Source organism: Diospyros lotus, chromosome 3 (assembly GCF_014633365.1).
Source record: "Diospyros lotus cultivar Yz01 chromosome 3, ASM1463336v1, whole genome shotgun sequence".
Taxonomy (NCBI): domain Eukaryota; kingdom Viridiplantae; phylum Streptophyta; class Magnoliopsida; order Ericales; family Ebenaceae; genus Diospyros; species Diospyros lotus.
The window spans coordinates 28,754,760-28,770,179 of NC_068340.1; the positions used below are offsets into that span (position 1 = coordinate 28,754,760).

General features: G+C 36.1%; 2 protein-coding genes across 6 annotated transcripts; both read left to right on the forward strand.

Moving 5' to 3' along the window:
- The first annotated feature begins 3,951 nt into the window (after window positions 1-3,951).
- On the forward strand, window positions 3,952-9,941 carry LOC127797536 (general transcription factor IIH subunit 2). Of its 5 annotated transcripts, XM_052330522.1 has the most exons (6): window positions 3,954-4,143; window positions 4,465-4,575; window positions 4,806-5,128; window positions 5,970-6,431; window positions 6,574-6,949; window positions 9,089-9,941. In XM_052330522.1, exons 3-6 carry the CDS (start codon window positions 4,811-4,813, stop codon window positions 9,235-9,237), a joined length of 1,305 nt encoding a protein of 434 aa, XP_052186482.1. In that variant the 5' UTR covers window positions 3,954-4,143; window positions 4,465-4,575; window positions 4,806-4,810; the 3' UTR covers window positions 9,238-9,941. The 5 variants fall into 5 exon arrangements, 4 of the variants coding, with proteins under 4 accessions (XP_052186484.1, XP_052186482.1, XP_052186481.1 ...); XR_008022241.1 differs by adding an exon at window positions 8,940-9,044 and having other exon boundaries at window positions 3,952-5,128; window positions 9,188-9,941; XM_052330521.1 differs by having other exon boundaries at window positions 3,954-4,575.
- Window positions 9,942-11,126: 1,185 nt separating this feature from the next.
- LOC127797271 (elongation factor 1-alpha) lies at window positions 11,127-14,056 on the forward strand. Its single transcript, XM_052330012.1, has 3 exons — window positions 11,127-11,271; window positions 12,222-12,705; window positions 12,810-14,056. Exons 2-3 carry the CDS (start codon window positions 12,244-12,246, stop codon window positions 13,695-13,697), a joined length of 1,350 nt encoding a protein of 449 aa, XP_052185972.1. The 5' UTR covers window positions 11,127-11,271; window positions 12,222-12,243; the 3' UTR covers window positions 13,698-14,056.
- The last annotated feature ends 1,364 nt before the right edge of the window (window positions 14,057-15,420 follow it).

Here is a 15,420-nt window from a genome sequence, read left to right on the forward strand (position 1 = left end):
AACAAATTATTATTTAAAAAGTTTAAATTTCACATTTCATTTATGAAAATTTAATCGATATTTTTTGGATATTTTCTCTATATTTTATAAAATTTACACTACAAGTTTACGGAAATAATATTTTACGGAAATATTTCAGATATTTTTAAGATATTTTGACAAACAAGAAATTACATCCCTTTATCTATATCCGTATCCTTAATTTACGAAAATATCAACGAAAATATGATAGAAATCGTGGATATTTTCAACTATGGGTTGGAGTGGGTTTGCATTAGTTCCAGAGGAAGGACGAGGGAGAATTGTGATCAGGGTTTAACAGCCGCAACCTCGATTGAGTCTCTTTCCATTTCGATTGCTTAAAGAGGTTGATTTCTCTTCCATCTAAACTTTCTTCAAATTCGTTTATTAATATGGATTGAATCATTGCATTTTTTTTTTTTTAATTTTTTGTTTCAGTATTAAAATCGGTTCATTCATGGGAATATGGGATGAATGGGATTTGGGTGAGCGATCTTAAGACAAGGTTTTATGGTATCTGTTATATAAATCAGAACATATAGTACATAAGAATCGCTAGACTTTCTTCTCTGCCGATTGTTTATTGTAGTATATGCCAAGTTACTTTCCCTTTATTATTTTCTCTTCTGTAATGGGTTCCAAACAATGGCTCTCTGTAGGCTTCCATTTGACCAAGAGGAGCTAGACAGGTAAAAAATCAGCCCTAGTTAGTTCTTCTCTTCTGCATTACTATCCCACCAGCTCTGATTTTGCTTTTGCATATATAAGCTGTCTCATGTTTGATTTGCTAACTTTCTAGGGTTTCTTCTTAATCAAAGAACAGATTTTTGTTTACTGCTCCCAAAATGATGACTGAATGTTGTAGTTTTAATTCATTATTTTGGCAGATTTCCGATAAAAACTGATAGTTTAGGACATAGATTAGGAGGATTAGCAGGGCATGGTAATAGCTAGGGATGAAAAAAGAAAGACAATGGTCTAAAGTAAGGTTATGATGATATAATTATCGTGATATTCAGTTTGATCAGAATTAGACCAAATACCTAAACTAAATAGGATTTTTCATTCTTTTGGAGAATATATTCAAATAAATATAAAAAAACTACTAGGATAGTGGGAATACCAACCCACTTTAAAAAATATATATATATATATATATAGAAAATTACAACAAACCCCTTAAGATTTAATTTAATTGTAATAATTACCTCATATATTTTAAACATAACAATAACATCTAAACAAAAGGATAATCATTACAAAGCATAAAACATTATAATTAAATTATTACAGGAACACAACACGAAGAACACCAACCCATGCATGTCAATAATTTATAGCACAAACATTATATATAAAACATTATCACACAAAACTAAAATGAACACTATACCAAAAATCTTTATATTCAATCTAATCATTATACTACAAAACATTTGATTTCTTCGTAAAATATATAACCGCCCATTGAGTTGTGAGAAGTATTTTTTAATTTTATAACTAAACATATATTAAATATTTTATATTTCAAAAATCAATTCCATTTATTTTTCTAAAAAAAAATAGAAACCACCTTTTTAATATTTTATAATTTATAGTATATAGTTAAAAATTAATTTTATATTTTATTATAAATTCAACCATTTAATAAAAAATATTTTCTACGACTAAACATGTCCTAAAGTTTTCATATTTTGTTAATACAATAATCGGAAACATAAAGTAATACATATAAGATGTCTGTAATTGGTTGGTGCAGACTTTAATAAATTAATAATGTGAAAAATGAATTATTATACCTACAATATACACATTCATAGTCATTAATTAATGCAGACTTCAATACATTTGATGGGTGACTTTTATATGTATGTCTCCATCCAGCCAGAAATCAGTTTCTATAATGGACTGGTTTCCTAAATTTAACTGATTCATCAATAGTTTTAGAAAATTGTTTCTCTTGTGTAAATCACACCGAAGTAATTAAAACTTTTAACCCTTTCTTAAGTTAGCCATTAAACTTTAATTCTCTTAAATGTGATTAACTAATATTGATTTTTTTTGTAATGTGGTCATGTTTAAAATTTTTTGATAAGAGTTTCGTCGGACTTGATAACGTGGCATCGAGGTGGTAATCAGAAATCTCAATCACAATATTAAAGGTGGGCCACTTGCTAATTGTGCAATGAAAATAAATATATGTTGCCATATGGTAGTGGGGACCATTTTATCCACGTCGCCCATCTATTTCTCTCTCTATTTACTCTCGACTTCATCTTTTTTATACCACTTTTCCATTGCCACCGCTACTATTACTGTCGTTGCAACTGTCGCCACCGCTCCCATCGTCAACACCTCCGCATTCTCCGCTCCTTCATCGTTCCAACCGTTCGTCTCTAGTCACCATCCCCATCCTTCTTCACCCGTTAGCCTTCGGTCACCGTTTTTATTTCTTCAGGCGTTCGCCTCTAGTCACCATTGCTTTGCCCCGCTGCCTCCCTTGTTCTTCATCTTACAAATAAATATAATAGGGTTATTGCCCTCTAATTTGTGTGTGCGTGCGTGTGTAGAGAGAGAAAGAGTCTCTTAGCAATTTAATCCACTAGTTGATATAGCAAATAACCACTTGCAAACTCCTCCTAGTTTCATTTGTTTAAGATGATTAGAAATTTATCAATTAATTCTAACCAAATCTTCAACTCTCTCTCTCTTTATGTGTGTGTGTGGGCACGTGCGCACGCTTACGTGTAATGGAGTGTTTTAACACGATTTATTTATGATTCAAAATGGGTTTTTATTATCAATTAGAAGGAAAGAATTAAAATTATTGTTAAGAAGACTAATATGTATACATATACTAACATATGTATATATGTATAATAAGTAAGGCAAATAATATGATAGGCAACGAGCGAAGCAAAAGTAGCGAGAGATGGTGGGCTAAGCAACTATGATTGAAAGTGAACAATTAAAGAAACAAGGGCTATGACTAAAGACAAATGATGAATGAGTAGAGAAAATGGAGGTGTTGATGGTGGCGATGATTGCAACAACGGTGGCAATAACAGTCTTGGTGGAAAAGAGGGATAAAAGAGAATAAGATGAGAGGAAGTTGAGGGTAGAGTGAGAATGACATGAAAAAAATGGGTTCTATTGTTATGTGGTGATATTTTATTCATTTTCATTATACAATTAGCATATAAGGCACCTTTAAGGTTGTGATTGAGATTTTGTTTTTTAGATGACGTGTTATCACTTGCATTCCGGTCGAACCTATTCTAGGGTCATCACAAGAGAGGTAAATCAGGGATGTGCTAAGTAATCAGGATTTTATTTTTTATTTTTTATTTTTTTTAAAGTTGCGTTCATTGACACTTACTAAGAACCACTCTTAGAAGGATACAAATTTTTTATTTTCCACAAGAATTGATCCCATACACAATTTCCAGCATTGAGATTTTTTATTGCTACCTTAGTGTCACGCAATCAAATCTAATGAGGTTTTTATTGAAAAATTTTAAATATGACTACATTACGAAAAAGATTTAAACATTAATAATTATATTATAAATAATTAAAATTTAGTAACTAATTTAGAAAATAGTCAAAAATTTAATGACGTTTGGTGTAATTTATCCTATTTCTCTTATTAGTGTTATGCGACACAGTTGCAAAAATTGTTGCTAACAAGAGAAACTGCTTCATAGTATTTATTATTTATCTTATTAGTATTTTGCGATGACACAGTTGCAAAAATAGTATGATTTTTTTATAAAATTATATATTTTTAGTTATATTTAACAATAAATTATAATTTATATTAAAACTAATCATAAAATACTATTAATTTTTTAATTAAACAATGAATTTAAAATTATTATTAGTAAAAATTAAAATTTGAAATTAATAAACACACACTCCCGCAGATATGAAACTCCTTACACAACCCTTACTCTTCCCCCACTTCATCCCCAATCCCGTTCAGCCATAGAGAGAGGGCCGCCCTTCCGCCGCCGTCCGCCGCACCTCTTCCCTCCGCCGCTACAGCACCGTTCTGCCGCCGCCGCTGCCGCACTGCTCCGCAACCGCAGCTGCCGCATCGCTCCGCCACCGCTGCTGCAGGTAAGTTAATATGTGCGTGTATATATATATATATATATACATAGTGTTTTACCTAATTATTGAAGTTAGATCTACCAAAAAAAAGAGCCGTTGGATGATATTGAGATTTTTGAGTATGTTAGTCAAGGTGATCAGGGAGACCGATTATAGATTCCGATCACCGAAAAGCACTGGCCATCGTGGCCAACGGAGTTTCGCCGGAAAATTTTAAATATACCTAAAATTAAAATTTAGATCTACTAAAATCCAACTGTTGGATTTCTCTAGTTTTTGGATATGTGATTCACCGTACTTGGGAGAAACTGACGATCAATCTTGAAGGTTGGAATCACCAGCCACATTCAATGGGGTTACTTTCCCTTTATTTTCTCTTCTATAATGGGTTCCAAGCAATGGCTCTCTGTAGGCTTGCATTTGACTAAAAGGAGACAGGTAAAAATTCAGTTCTAGTTCTTTTGCATTACTATACCACCAGTTCTGATTTTGCTTTTGCATATATAGATTGTCTTATTTTTGGTTTGCTAACTTTCTAGGGTTTCTTCTTAATCAAAGAACAGATTTTTGTTACTGCTCCCAAAATGAAGACTGAATGTTCTAGTTTTAATTTTGCATTTTAATTCATTATTTTGGCAGATTTCCATTAAAAACTTTTGTATTTGTAGGAAGTATGTACAATAGCGAACACAGAGAAATTAACAATGGTGAAGGAAGGCGGCTTAACCGAGAAGTTGAAGCTGAGGATGATGATGAAGAGGAAGAGGAAAATGGAAGAGGCCTAAATGCTTGGGAGCGAGTTTATGCAGATGACAGATCTTGGGAGTCTCTGCAAGAGGATGAATCTGGGCTTCTTCGTTCTGTTGACAACAAAACCCTCTACCATGCACAGTATCGCAGGCGCCTACGATCTCTCTCCTCTGCTTCAACTGGTGCTCGATTTCAAAAGGGCCTCATTCGCTACCTTTATATTGTTGTTGACCTCTCCAGGGTATCTAAATTTGCACTTTACACCTTATGATCTGTATAACCATTCACTATTTTCTCAAATCATCCGTTCAAACTTTGAATTAGAGGCATATAAAGGAGAAATATGCATTCCACACACTTTAGTTGATAGAGAACAAGGTCACACTTGGGTATCCCCAGTGGACACCAAGCAGTATATTGAAGAAAGCTAATTGGTGAATTTAACCTTGTCGCGCAATCTAAAAAATTTGATCTAACTATCAAGTTGATCTTTCTAGTCCTTACTTGTTTTTTCTTTAAAATATTGATTATAAGGATTTTTTTTATTAACATTGTTGATTAAAACCTTTCTTTGTAGTACTAGGTTCTCTTATTAATTCTCTTCCCTTACTATTTATGAGGATTTACTTTGCAAAGAGAAATGCTTGGATGTGGATGCTCATAGGAAACTGAAACCTGTGGTAACTGTTTGGTGTTTCTGGATTGTAAAATGTTTAACTGCATTTTGAAATTAATTAACTGTTGTTTAAGTAGTTGTCAGATTGCCCTAGCTTGAGATCGTAGAAAAGTTATCAATGATTTATCGACAAACTTTGATGGATAATGGAAATAATTTTGCAGAGAATGACAACAAAAATTAGTAATAGATTTAAGTACAAGGGATTGCTTGGTGTAATGGTAAATGCTGGGGCTACTTCTATGACCGACCTGAAAGTAGCTACATCAATCCGCAAAGCTGTTTTATATCTCTGCTAGCTACTGAACTTTTCTTTTATGTGTTTATTTTTTTGGAAGTTCTTTAGGTTTACAATACTATATATTTTTTGTTATTGCTTTATTGTTCATTAGAATTTGACGTGCAGGCTGCTGCAGAAATGGATTTTAAACCAAGCCGAATGGCTGTATTGGCAAAACAAATTGAGGTTTTCATTAGAGAATTCTTTGACCAGAATCCATTGAGCCAAATTGGCCTGGTAACTATTAAAGATGGAGTTGCGCAGTGTCTAACTGATCTTGGTGGCAGTCCTGAGTCTCATATTAAAGCTCTGATGGGTAAGTTGGAGTGTTCTGGTGATTCCTCTCTGCAGAATGCCCTGGATCTCGTTCATGACTATCTATGTCAAATCCCATCATATGGCCATCGCGAAGTTCTTATTTTGTATTCAGCGCTTAGTACTTGTGATCCAGGGGATATAATGGAAACCATCCAGAAGTGCAAGAAATCTAAAATAAGATGCTCAGTTATTGGTCTTTCAGCAGAAATCTTTATATGCAAATATCTCTGCCAAGAAACTGGAGGTTCATACTCTGTTGCATTGGATGAGGTGAGTTGAGTTAGCATTGGATAATGTAATATTTGATAGGAATGGAGTCCGTCATTAAACCAATGAGAAAGAGAATTGGTCAACTGGGTTAGATGTTTATATTTGACCCGTGTATTATTGTGATAAATGTCTTCTTTTGCAGTCCCACTTGAAAGATTTGTTGTTGGAGCATGCACCACCACCCCCGGCAATAGCCGAATTTGCAATTGCAAATTTGATCAAGATGGGATTCCCTCAAAGGGCAGCGGAAGGTGTTATTTCCATTTGTTCATGTCATAAAGAGGCTAAGGTTGGGGTTGGCTACACTTGTCCAAGATGCAAAGCACGTGTTTGCGAATTACCTACTGAATGTCGCATTTGCGGTCTGACCCTTGTTTCTTCTCCGCATTTGGCGAGGTCATATCACCACCTCTTCCCAATAACACCATTTGATGATGTGTCTCCCTCAATTTCAAATGATCCACATCATAGGCTACCAAAAAATTGTTTTGGATGCCAGCAAAGTCTTCATGATCCTGGTAACTGTTCCAATTGTTACACAAATTAGATGTTTCTAGAAAAATTATATGTGAAATCATAATACTGGCTGTCTTTTGATTTATTGCATTCTATAATAACCCAAATTAGCACTTCAGTAATTAAAATGTAGAACATATGCGATGTGCTCTGTGATCTCATATTTGTGTTATAAGTGATGCATAAGATGCGGTGAATTTTTATTTTTGCACAAAATGTAAAACAAATAGGTCTGTCTTCTTGAAGATGTATAATTTCTAGTGAACTAACTAAATTATGGTTTGGCCAATGCATCTAGTTTAGGTCAGCTCATAGTGGTGTCGGTAAAAAGTTAATGTTTCTATTTACCAGTAAGGAGCAATCCCCCCCCCCCCCCCCCCAAAAAAAAAAAAAAAAAAAAAAAAATCTCTTCCCTTTCCCCTACAGGTATTTACCCTGAAGTTTGTAAAGTTCCATTCTAGATCATCTAGTTTTAAGGAAAACATGGTATGGTTTCATATTTTTTAACCTCCTGATTTAGTTAAAATTTCTCTATTGCCTATCAGGCTAAATTTTGTGAAAATAAAAATCAAAATATTAGATGTGTCTCTTTAGAATGATACTCAAAGCTAAAATTTGCTAGCTTTGAGACTGACTGAGGCAGGCACCTAAGAAAATTAAATTATCAGCTTTTCGTAAACCAAGGCGTTGGTTCTAGTCCTGTAAGGGATTATATTTTATAGGACCCAATATGAGGACCAATTTGCCTTTAATTCTCTGATATTAGAATTTAGTATATCACTGACACCAGTAGATATTTAACCCCCTTTGAAACTATTAGCTTTGCAATTTTGGTTTAGTAATTCAATGAACCATATACCGGGGTTCAGGAGCATTATGTTATCAATTGCTCAGTGCTTCTTAAAGACTTAGATAGTCATCTATCTTCTATTACATGATTGAGTCATAATGCAAGCATTGCATATTGGAGTCCTGGAGGACTTCAGAACTTGAGATAAAGGTCTTCGAATGTCTGCTTTACTTACATGTAGCCTTGATGCATGTAGCTTATACCAAGTCATGTTGGTGATGAACTAATTAATGGAAGGTAATTTTCTTTATTACTTCCAACTCAATATTAAACACTTCCCCCACCCACACAGAAGAAAGAAAAAATAAAAAACCCAAATATAGGAGAGGAAAAACCAGTGATGGCAGGATTTGATCCCCAGCTCAGTACTACCAAAAGACTTTAGTAACCAAACTAGCTAGCTGGAGCTTGTTACACCCTAAGAAGCATAAATTATGTGAGGATTGAAATTGATTAGGAAAACATGCAAGTGGAAAAGCATCAAGCCCCAAGATTTGGCCATGGTGATGCAATTGTAAATCTCAACTTAAAGCTATCAAACTCCTGGAGATTTCATGGATATAAAGGTTATATAAATTAAATTGGGAACGAAAAATATGCTAGTAATAACCATTAAACATTAATTTTTGTGTTCAGTGATAAAAGAATATTTCAAGTCCGACAAAGTCAGGATGTTTAGATTTCATTACCTAATTCCTCTCTAGGCCGCCTCTTTGTTTTCTTCCAAAGAATGCTGTGCGGAAGTTGTCTGTGGAGCAATCTGAGAAAAAGGTTGGCTTTGTAAAGAAGATAGTAGGAGGCAGTTTTAGGTTTAGGACAAACAAAAGACATGGACTCACCGAACTTATAGTGGAAATTGAGCCTCCTGTCAGTGTGAATTTTGATGTTCTCTATAAAGTTAACCTTTATCATCAATGTCATCTTATTTTTCTTCGTATTTTTTTTTCTTTCGTTTCACTTTGGGGTCTAGAGAAGAGATATGGAAGAGGGGAGATAGGAGTTGCTGAATTTGTCATGACCATACTCAGTGTTGCATAATGCCCATAACTTTTTTTTTTTTTCCAGTTTTATGGTTTAAAGACTTACTTGTCCTCCCTGTTGCCTGTTATTGTATATTAATTTCTCTCCTTTCTCCACAACAGAAGGTATAGTGGGTTTTCAGCCTTAAAACAACTTGTCTGATAAATGTGTCCTCGCTTTGTGTTTCTGGAGTGGTTGATGACTGATTTGAAACCGGAAGCAATCAGGTCTGTGATAACAGCTCTCTATGTCCTTTTATTTTCTCTGGCAGGAAATAAACCCAGCCCTTTCGTTGTATGTCCAAAATGCAAACAACAATTTTGCCTTGATTGTGACATATACATTCATGAGAGCTTGCACAACTGCCCAGGTTGCGAGAGCTTCAGGCAATCAAAGTCGGCTAATGATGCTGAAGAATGAATCTCCTGAGCTCTAATTTGTTTGCCACTCAACGATGAGTTGCACAAGTTCGTCACTGCAACTGAATGATGACTGATTGCTATTCAAGATCCAATATTTTTGTCCCGCTCCAAAAATGCTTTCTGATTGTTTTCATGGGTGGATATCAAGTACAAGCTCACAAATCCATTGCAGATAACCAGCCTTCCCACTGAACAGATTGGACCATTTTTGTGCGACATTAGAACCGGAATTCCTGTTACACGTTGAGTTCTGAATTGCAGTGACCATTGTCGGAAATGGGTTCTGTTCTACAAGGGGGGTGAATTTTCAGCGTTCCTGAATTGATTCGCAAATGGCTGGATTTGGAAACTTGGATCAAAATGCCACAACCTGGATTTAGTTTCTGATGAAGGATGGATCCGAGTCCTCGGCAGGCTCTGCCACTGTCTTCTTGTAACGATTTTTTTTATAAGTTAATTCCAACACTCTGGTTGAGATTCGGCCGGGATTTTGGAACTCTAAACTTAGGACGGTGGTTGTCCTCTGAATTAGTATTTGCTTTTGGCAATGGTGTGGCTGCTGCCCTGGAGATTTGCTTTGCTGCCTCTTTGGCCATGATGTGAGTTCAAATTAAATCACTTTTGAGTAGATAGAAACACAGAAGTGTTTTTTCTTTTTTTGGTACTAAAGTCAATAATAAAAAAGTGTTTTCATTTACTGAAGTAATTTCTTTCTCTCTCTCTCTCTCTCTCTCTCTCTTTTTGAGTGTGTGAATAAGTAGTGTTTGTTAATAATATTAAATAGGCATGTGGACGTGGGCAAGTGATTTCTCTTTCATTTGCCTTCTATTATTGAAGAGTATTTCTGACTTAGTGGAATTTCTGGAAAGCTTCTTTCTCTCAGCTTTCCAGAATCCAAACTGTTGTGTTGGGTAGTCGCTACTGCTGAATGCCCTTCTTGGAGAATCCCACTTCCAAGTGGCCTCACTCATTATTTCTGTTTACTAGTATCTTTTCTTTTGGGTATTGTTTACTTTGTCTATGTTTTCAACCAAAGTTATCTCAGATTCTCTCGTCATATCTAAAAAAAGTAAGTACATTGAGAAGAGTAAGTTGTTGAGTAGCAATAGTTGTTCTTTTGTGAAATTTTTTTAAATAAAATAAAAAATTTGACTTAAAGATTTCTAGTAAACAGAAATCTTATTATTTCTGTTTACTAGTATCTTATTGATTTTGTCTCTGTTATTATTCTTTACGCGCCCCCCCCCCCCCCCCCCAGTAAAGAAATAGATCCATGTCGTGGTGGGCATATATAGTGATGATAGTGGGCACCCTAAAAAACATAAAACTAAACCAATGAAAAAAAAAATTAAATAGGACAATTCGAAATATAAAAATTAATATAATTCGAATTTTGACATTACATTTATAATAAATATTAAATTAAATTATAAATAAATTTCACTCATTCAAGACGTGCAATTATGATAATTGGATTGTATTATCTCACATTTTATTAGTAATTGTAATGAAATTAAATTTTCTAAACCTTAATTTTTTAAACAAACTCAGTTCACCACATAATTTCATAAATTCAGTCAATATTAATAAAAACATAACATGTTGTCACCACGTAATACTACTGTCTTCAACAATTTTTTTTTTATTTTAGAAGCAGCAAGGATTAATCCATACAAATGTTGAACCTATTTTCTTTATCTTCACGTGATTTTTTGACGGTTAAAAATTAAAACGTGTGTTTTTTTTTTATGGTTAATTTAATTTTGAATTTCCAAAATCAAATTTGACAGCGACCGACCAAATGGAACACATCATCAATCTACACGAATATCTATTAGGCGCCGCCTTCAGTTCTGGTCAATTAAAAAGATGCTGAGGGCATTTAGGTAAAACCATGTACCAGTGAAAAGCCCTAGTCGGCACGCGTCTCGTCTATATATATTAAAGCTATCCATCCATCTTTACCCTGCGTTCGTTTCGCCTCTCGTTGCTGCGTCTCCCCTCTCAAGTTCTTGCGGCTAGGGTTCTTCTGGTTAGTTCTTTCGCTTCTGTTTCTTTATCTTTATATGATTATTTCTCTTCTTTTCAAATTGTCTGATCCTTGTTTTCCCATCAAGAAATGAATTTGATCGTTTCGGGTTTCTGAGGGGTACAGATGTTATGTATTGGATGTGTTTATGTAGTAGTAGCTATGATTGAGGCAATTTGGTTTGGTTATTCTGGATCTGATGTCGGATTCGAAGAGCCTCTTGTAACCGAGGCAACCAATTCTTGTCGGATGTTATGATCTTTATGTTTATATGATAATTGGATCTGCTTGAATACCTGTCTATTTATTTTGTTTGTTAATTGGATCTGATGTGATATCCCTGAATTTGTGGGGCTTGTTTTTATTGATATATTTGGTTGTTCACGTGTTTATTAAGCGATCTGTATGAATCCTTCTAGTGTGTAAAATTGTAACGGCCATCAATAATTTTGTATCGTGTAACTCAAGTATCTTTGGTGGTTGTCTTTTTGAAATATTTTTTACATGTATATGTATATCTCCTGGAGGGTGTATTTATCTGGTTTGCATGGTGATTCCAATGCTAAATGTTTTTGCCCTGTTCCATTCCCGCTAGTAGGATTTATACATTTTACTTGTTAGCCGTTTTTCTCAGTTAAATAGTGTATATATTGGATTGCCTAAATAATCATTACAGCTGCTTGATGGTCAGTATCTGTTTCTTTTATTTCTTTTGTGGGACTGTCCTTGTTCAAAGTAATCCCTATGGCTCACCAGTCGCCTCAAATATGTACCATTCCCTGTTTTAGTCAAAAGCCTGAAATTCAATTTCCTGTTACATGTTTGTTTGGTTTTCTTTCGTTTTGGTGGAGCGAGGGGTATTTTGGAGTTGGTTAAGCAGTTAAGAATTTCAGAGCATCCCTTGGAAATATCATCGAGATTTATTTATTTATTTTGGAATTCTTTGCCTGCAGCTGGGACTTCCAAGACTCAATAATGGGTAAGGAGAAGTTTCACATCAACATTGTGGTCATTGGCCATGTCGACTCTGGAAAGTCAACAACCACTGGCCATCTTATCTACAAGCTAGGAGGCATTGACAAGCGTGTTATTGAGAGATTTGAGAAGGAAGCTGCTGAGATGAACAAGAGGTCGTTCAAGTATGCCTGGGTGTTGGACAAGCTCAAGGCTGAGCGCGAACGTGGTATCACCATTGACATTGCCTTGTGGAAGTTTGAGACTACAAAGTACTATTGCACGGTGATTGATGCCCCCGGACATCGTGACTTCATCAAGAACATGATCACTGGCACCTCCCAGGCGGATTGTGCAGTCCTCATTATTGATTCTACCACTGGTGGTTTTGAAGCTGGTATTTCCAAGGATGGTCAGACCCGTGAACATGCGTTGCTTGCTTTCACCCTTGGTGTCAGGCAAATGATATGCTGCTGCAACAAGGTGAGGATTTTTTTATCATCTGGCACGTTCTGTTTTATGAATTCCAGTTTTGATATTCATTTAGCCTTGACGGTTAATTTGTTTACTTTTGACTCGTTTTACAGATGGATGCGACAACTCCAAAGTATTCCAAGGCAAGGTATGATGAAATTGTGAAGGAAGTCTCTTCCTACATGAAGAAGGTAGGGTACAACCCTGATAAGATCCCATTTGTCCCCATCTCTGGTTTCGAAGGAGACAACATGATTGAGAGATCTACAAACCTGGACTGGTACAAGGGGCCAACCCTCCTCGAGGCGCTTGACATGATCCATGAACCCAAGAGGCCCTCCGACAAGCCACTACGTCTCCCACTCCAGGACGTGTACAAAATTGGTGGCATTGGAACTGTGCCAGTGGGGCGTGTGGAGACTGGTGTTCTGAAGCCTGGCATGGTGGTGACCTTCGGACCCTCTGGACTGACAACTGAAGTTAAGTCTGTGGAGATGCACCATGAAGCTCTCCAGGAGGCCCTGCCGGGTGACAATGTCGGCTTCAACGTGAAGAACGTGGCCGTGAAGGATCTGAAGCGTGGGTTTGTGGCTTCAAACTCAAAGGATGATCCTGCCAAGGGGGCTGCTAGCTTTACCTCTCAGGTTATCATTATGAACCACCCTGGCCAGATTGGTAACGGTTACGCACCAGTTCTTGACTGCCACACCTCTCATATTGCTGTCAAGTTTGCGGAGCTGCTGACCAAGATTGACAGGCGATCTGGCAAGGAGCTTGAGAAGGAGCCTAAATTCTTGAAAAATGGGGATGCCGGTCTTGTGAAGATGATCCCGACCAAGCCCATGGTGGTGGAGACATTCTCCGAATATCCCCCTCTTGGACGGTTCGCTGTTAGGGACATGAGGCAGACTGTGGCCGTTGGTGTGATCAAGAGTGTTGACAAGAAGGATCCTACTGGAGCCAAGGTCACCAAGGCTGCTGCAAAGAAGGGTGCCAAGTGAACCGTGCAGGTTCTGGTTGCCACTGCAGATGGAGCCTTCTATTCTTATTATTGTTGTTATTGTTATAAAAATAACTTGTGTCTGAAAAACTTGGTATTTGGTTGTATTGGACGGTTGTGTTATATATGTTGCGGTTTTCTGCTTTTTTTGTCGTGCAGCCAATCCCAGAATTGGGTGCTTGACCGGCGGTGGCGGGAACCTATTGCATGAGTCTCTGGTATCTTCTTTGGTCAGTGCCAGTCGTTGTGTTGTTACTAGATTTTGTTTTGAGATTCTTTAGTGTTGCCGAAGGATCTCAAAAAGTTTTGTGGTGTGTTTTCTTTCTAGTATTTATTTCTATAATTGAGTTGGTTTTTCTACTGCGATTTCTGCTTTTGCTTTTCTTATTGGGGGCGGCAACTGTTAAACAAACGGTTTGGTTGGGTTCCCTCAAGTTTGTTCTTTAATCATCATTAGTTACTTTTCTAAACCCTAGATCTTATCGGCTTTGGCTTCCTCGACCCTGAAGTTGGCACTTTCCTTGCTTCTCCCATGAATTGAGGATTCATCATCAATGTAGGATCTAACAGTGAAGAAAATATAAACTACTGGGCATCCATCTTAAACGCTAAAGCTATCTATTACTTGGAACATTAAAATGTGTTTCATGTGAGTCTCTTTAGCCCAATGTAAAATGTGTTATGGTTTCAATAAATATATTTTTTCTTTTTATGTAAGTAAAAATTAAATTAAACAAAAAAATACTGCAAAAGGTTTGCAACTTACACTAGAGCATGCCCTAAGCACTAAAATATCAAACACTCCACAAAATAGCAAAACACAATAAAAGGAAACAAAGAAAAAAAAATTTCATGTCGAATCCACGAGCACAGAACGAGCATCCTCAAAACCATGCTTGGCTCGAATAAGAGCATTCAACTTATTCCTTTCTTTCTTGCATTGCAATTTTGTCTTCATAGAAACATAGTTTAAATCAAAATTGTCTTCTATTAGATGTAGAAACATCTTTCTCAAGTTCATCACTCTTGACATGATCCTCAACAACCATCTCATTATTCCCACACAACACCCTCTCCATAAGACCTCTCATACCCTCATTTGATGGAATATCCCTATTGTCCTTCATAAGCGAACTTAATCGATTCTCAAACCATGACCCCCATATTCTGAGGATGAGTAGAAATAGCCTTTGATGCATGTTCTACGATTACTTGGAGAGACTCCTTGGATGCTATCTTATCTGACATATTTCTTGTTTTCTTGCTTCACAGAGTATGCCCACTAACACTCCTTTTACATTTTTGGGTTGATGAAATTGGCACAAAAAAGGACTAGTGTATGGGCAAGCCTAGAGAAGGAACCTTAGGACAACTCGAGACTTTATGACCAAAGACCCTACAATGAGAACAAACAAATGACACCAATTGATATTTTGCTGGCATTCTCACTAAATTGGGCTCCCCAGTACATTCATCAATATCTTTGTAGAGATTGATATATTGTGAAAATTCAAAAAATACATCAATTTCAACACAAACTCTCGTAAAACCCATTTGAGATCGATCCTCAGTCGTAAAATCTAGATGGATTGGTTTTCCGAACGTACTAACAACTATAGCAATCCCTTTTTCATTCCAACCCTCCAAAAGAATATTAAAAATTTTAACCCATAATGGCAAAGACGTATGCATATATCTTGGGAGAGATCCATACCCAAGTCTCA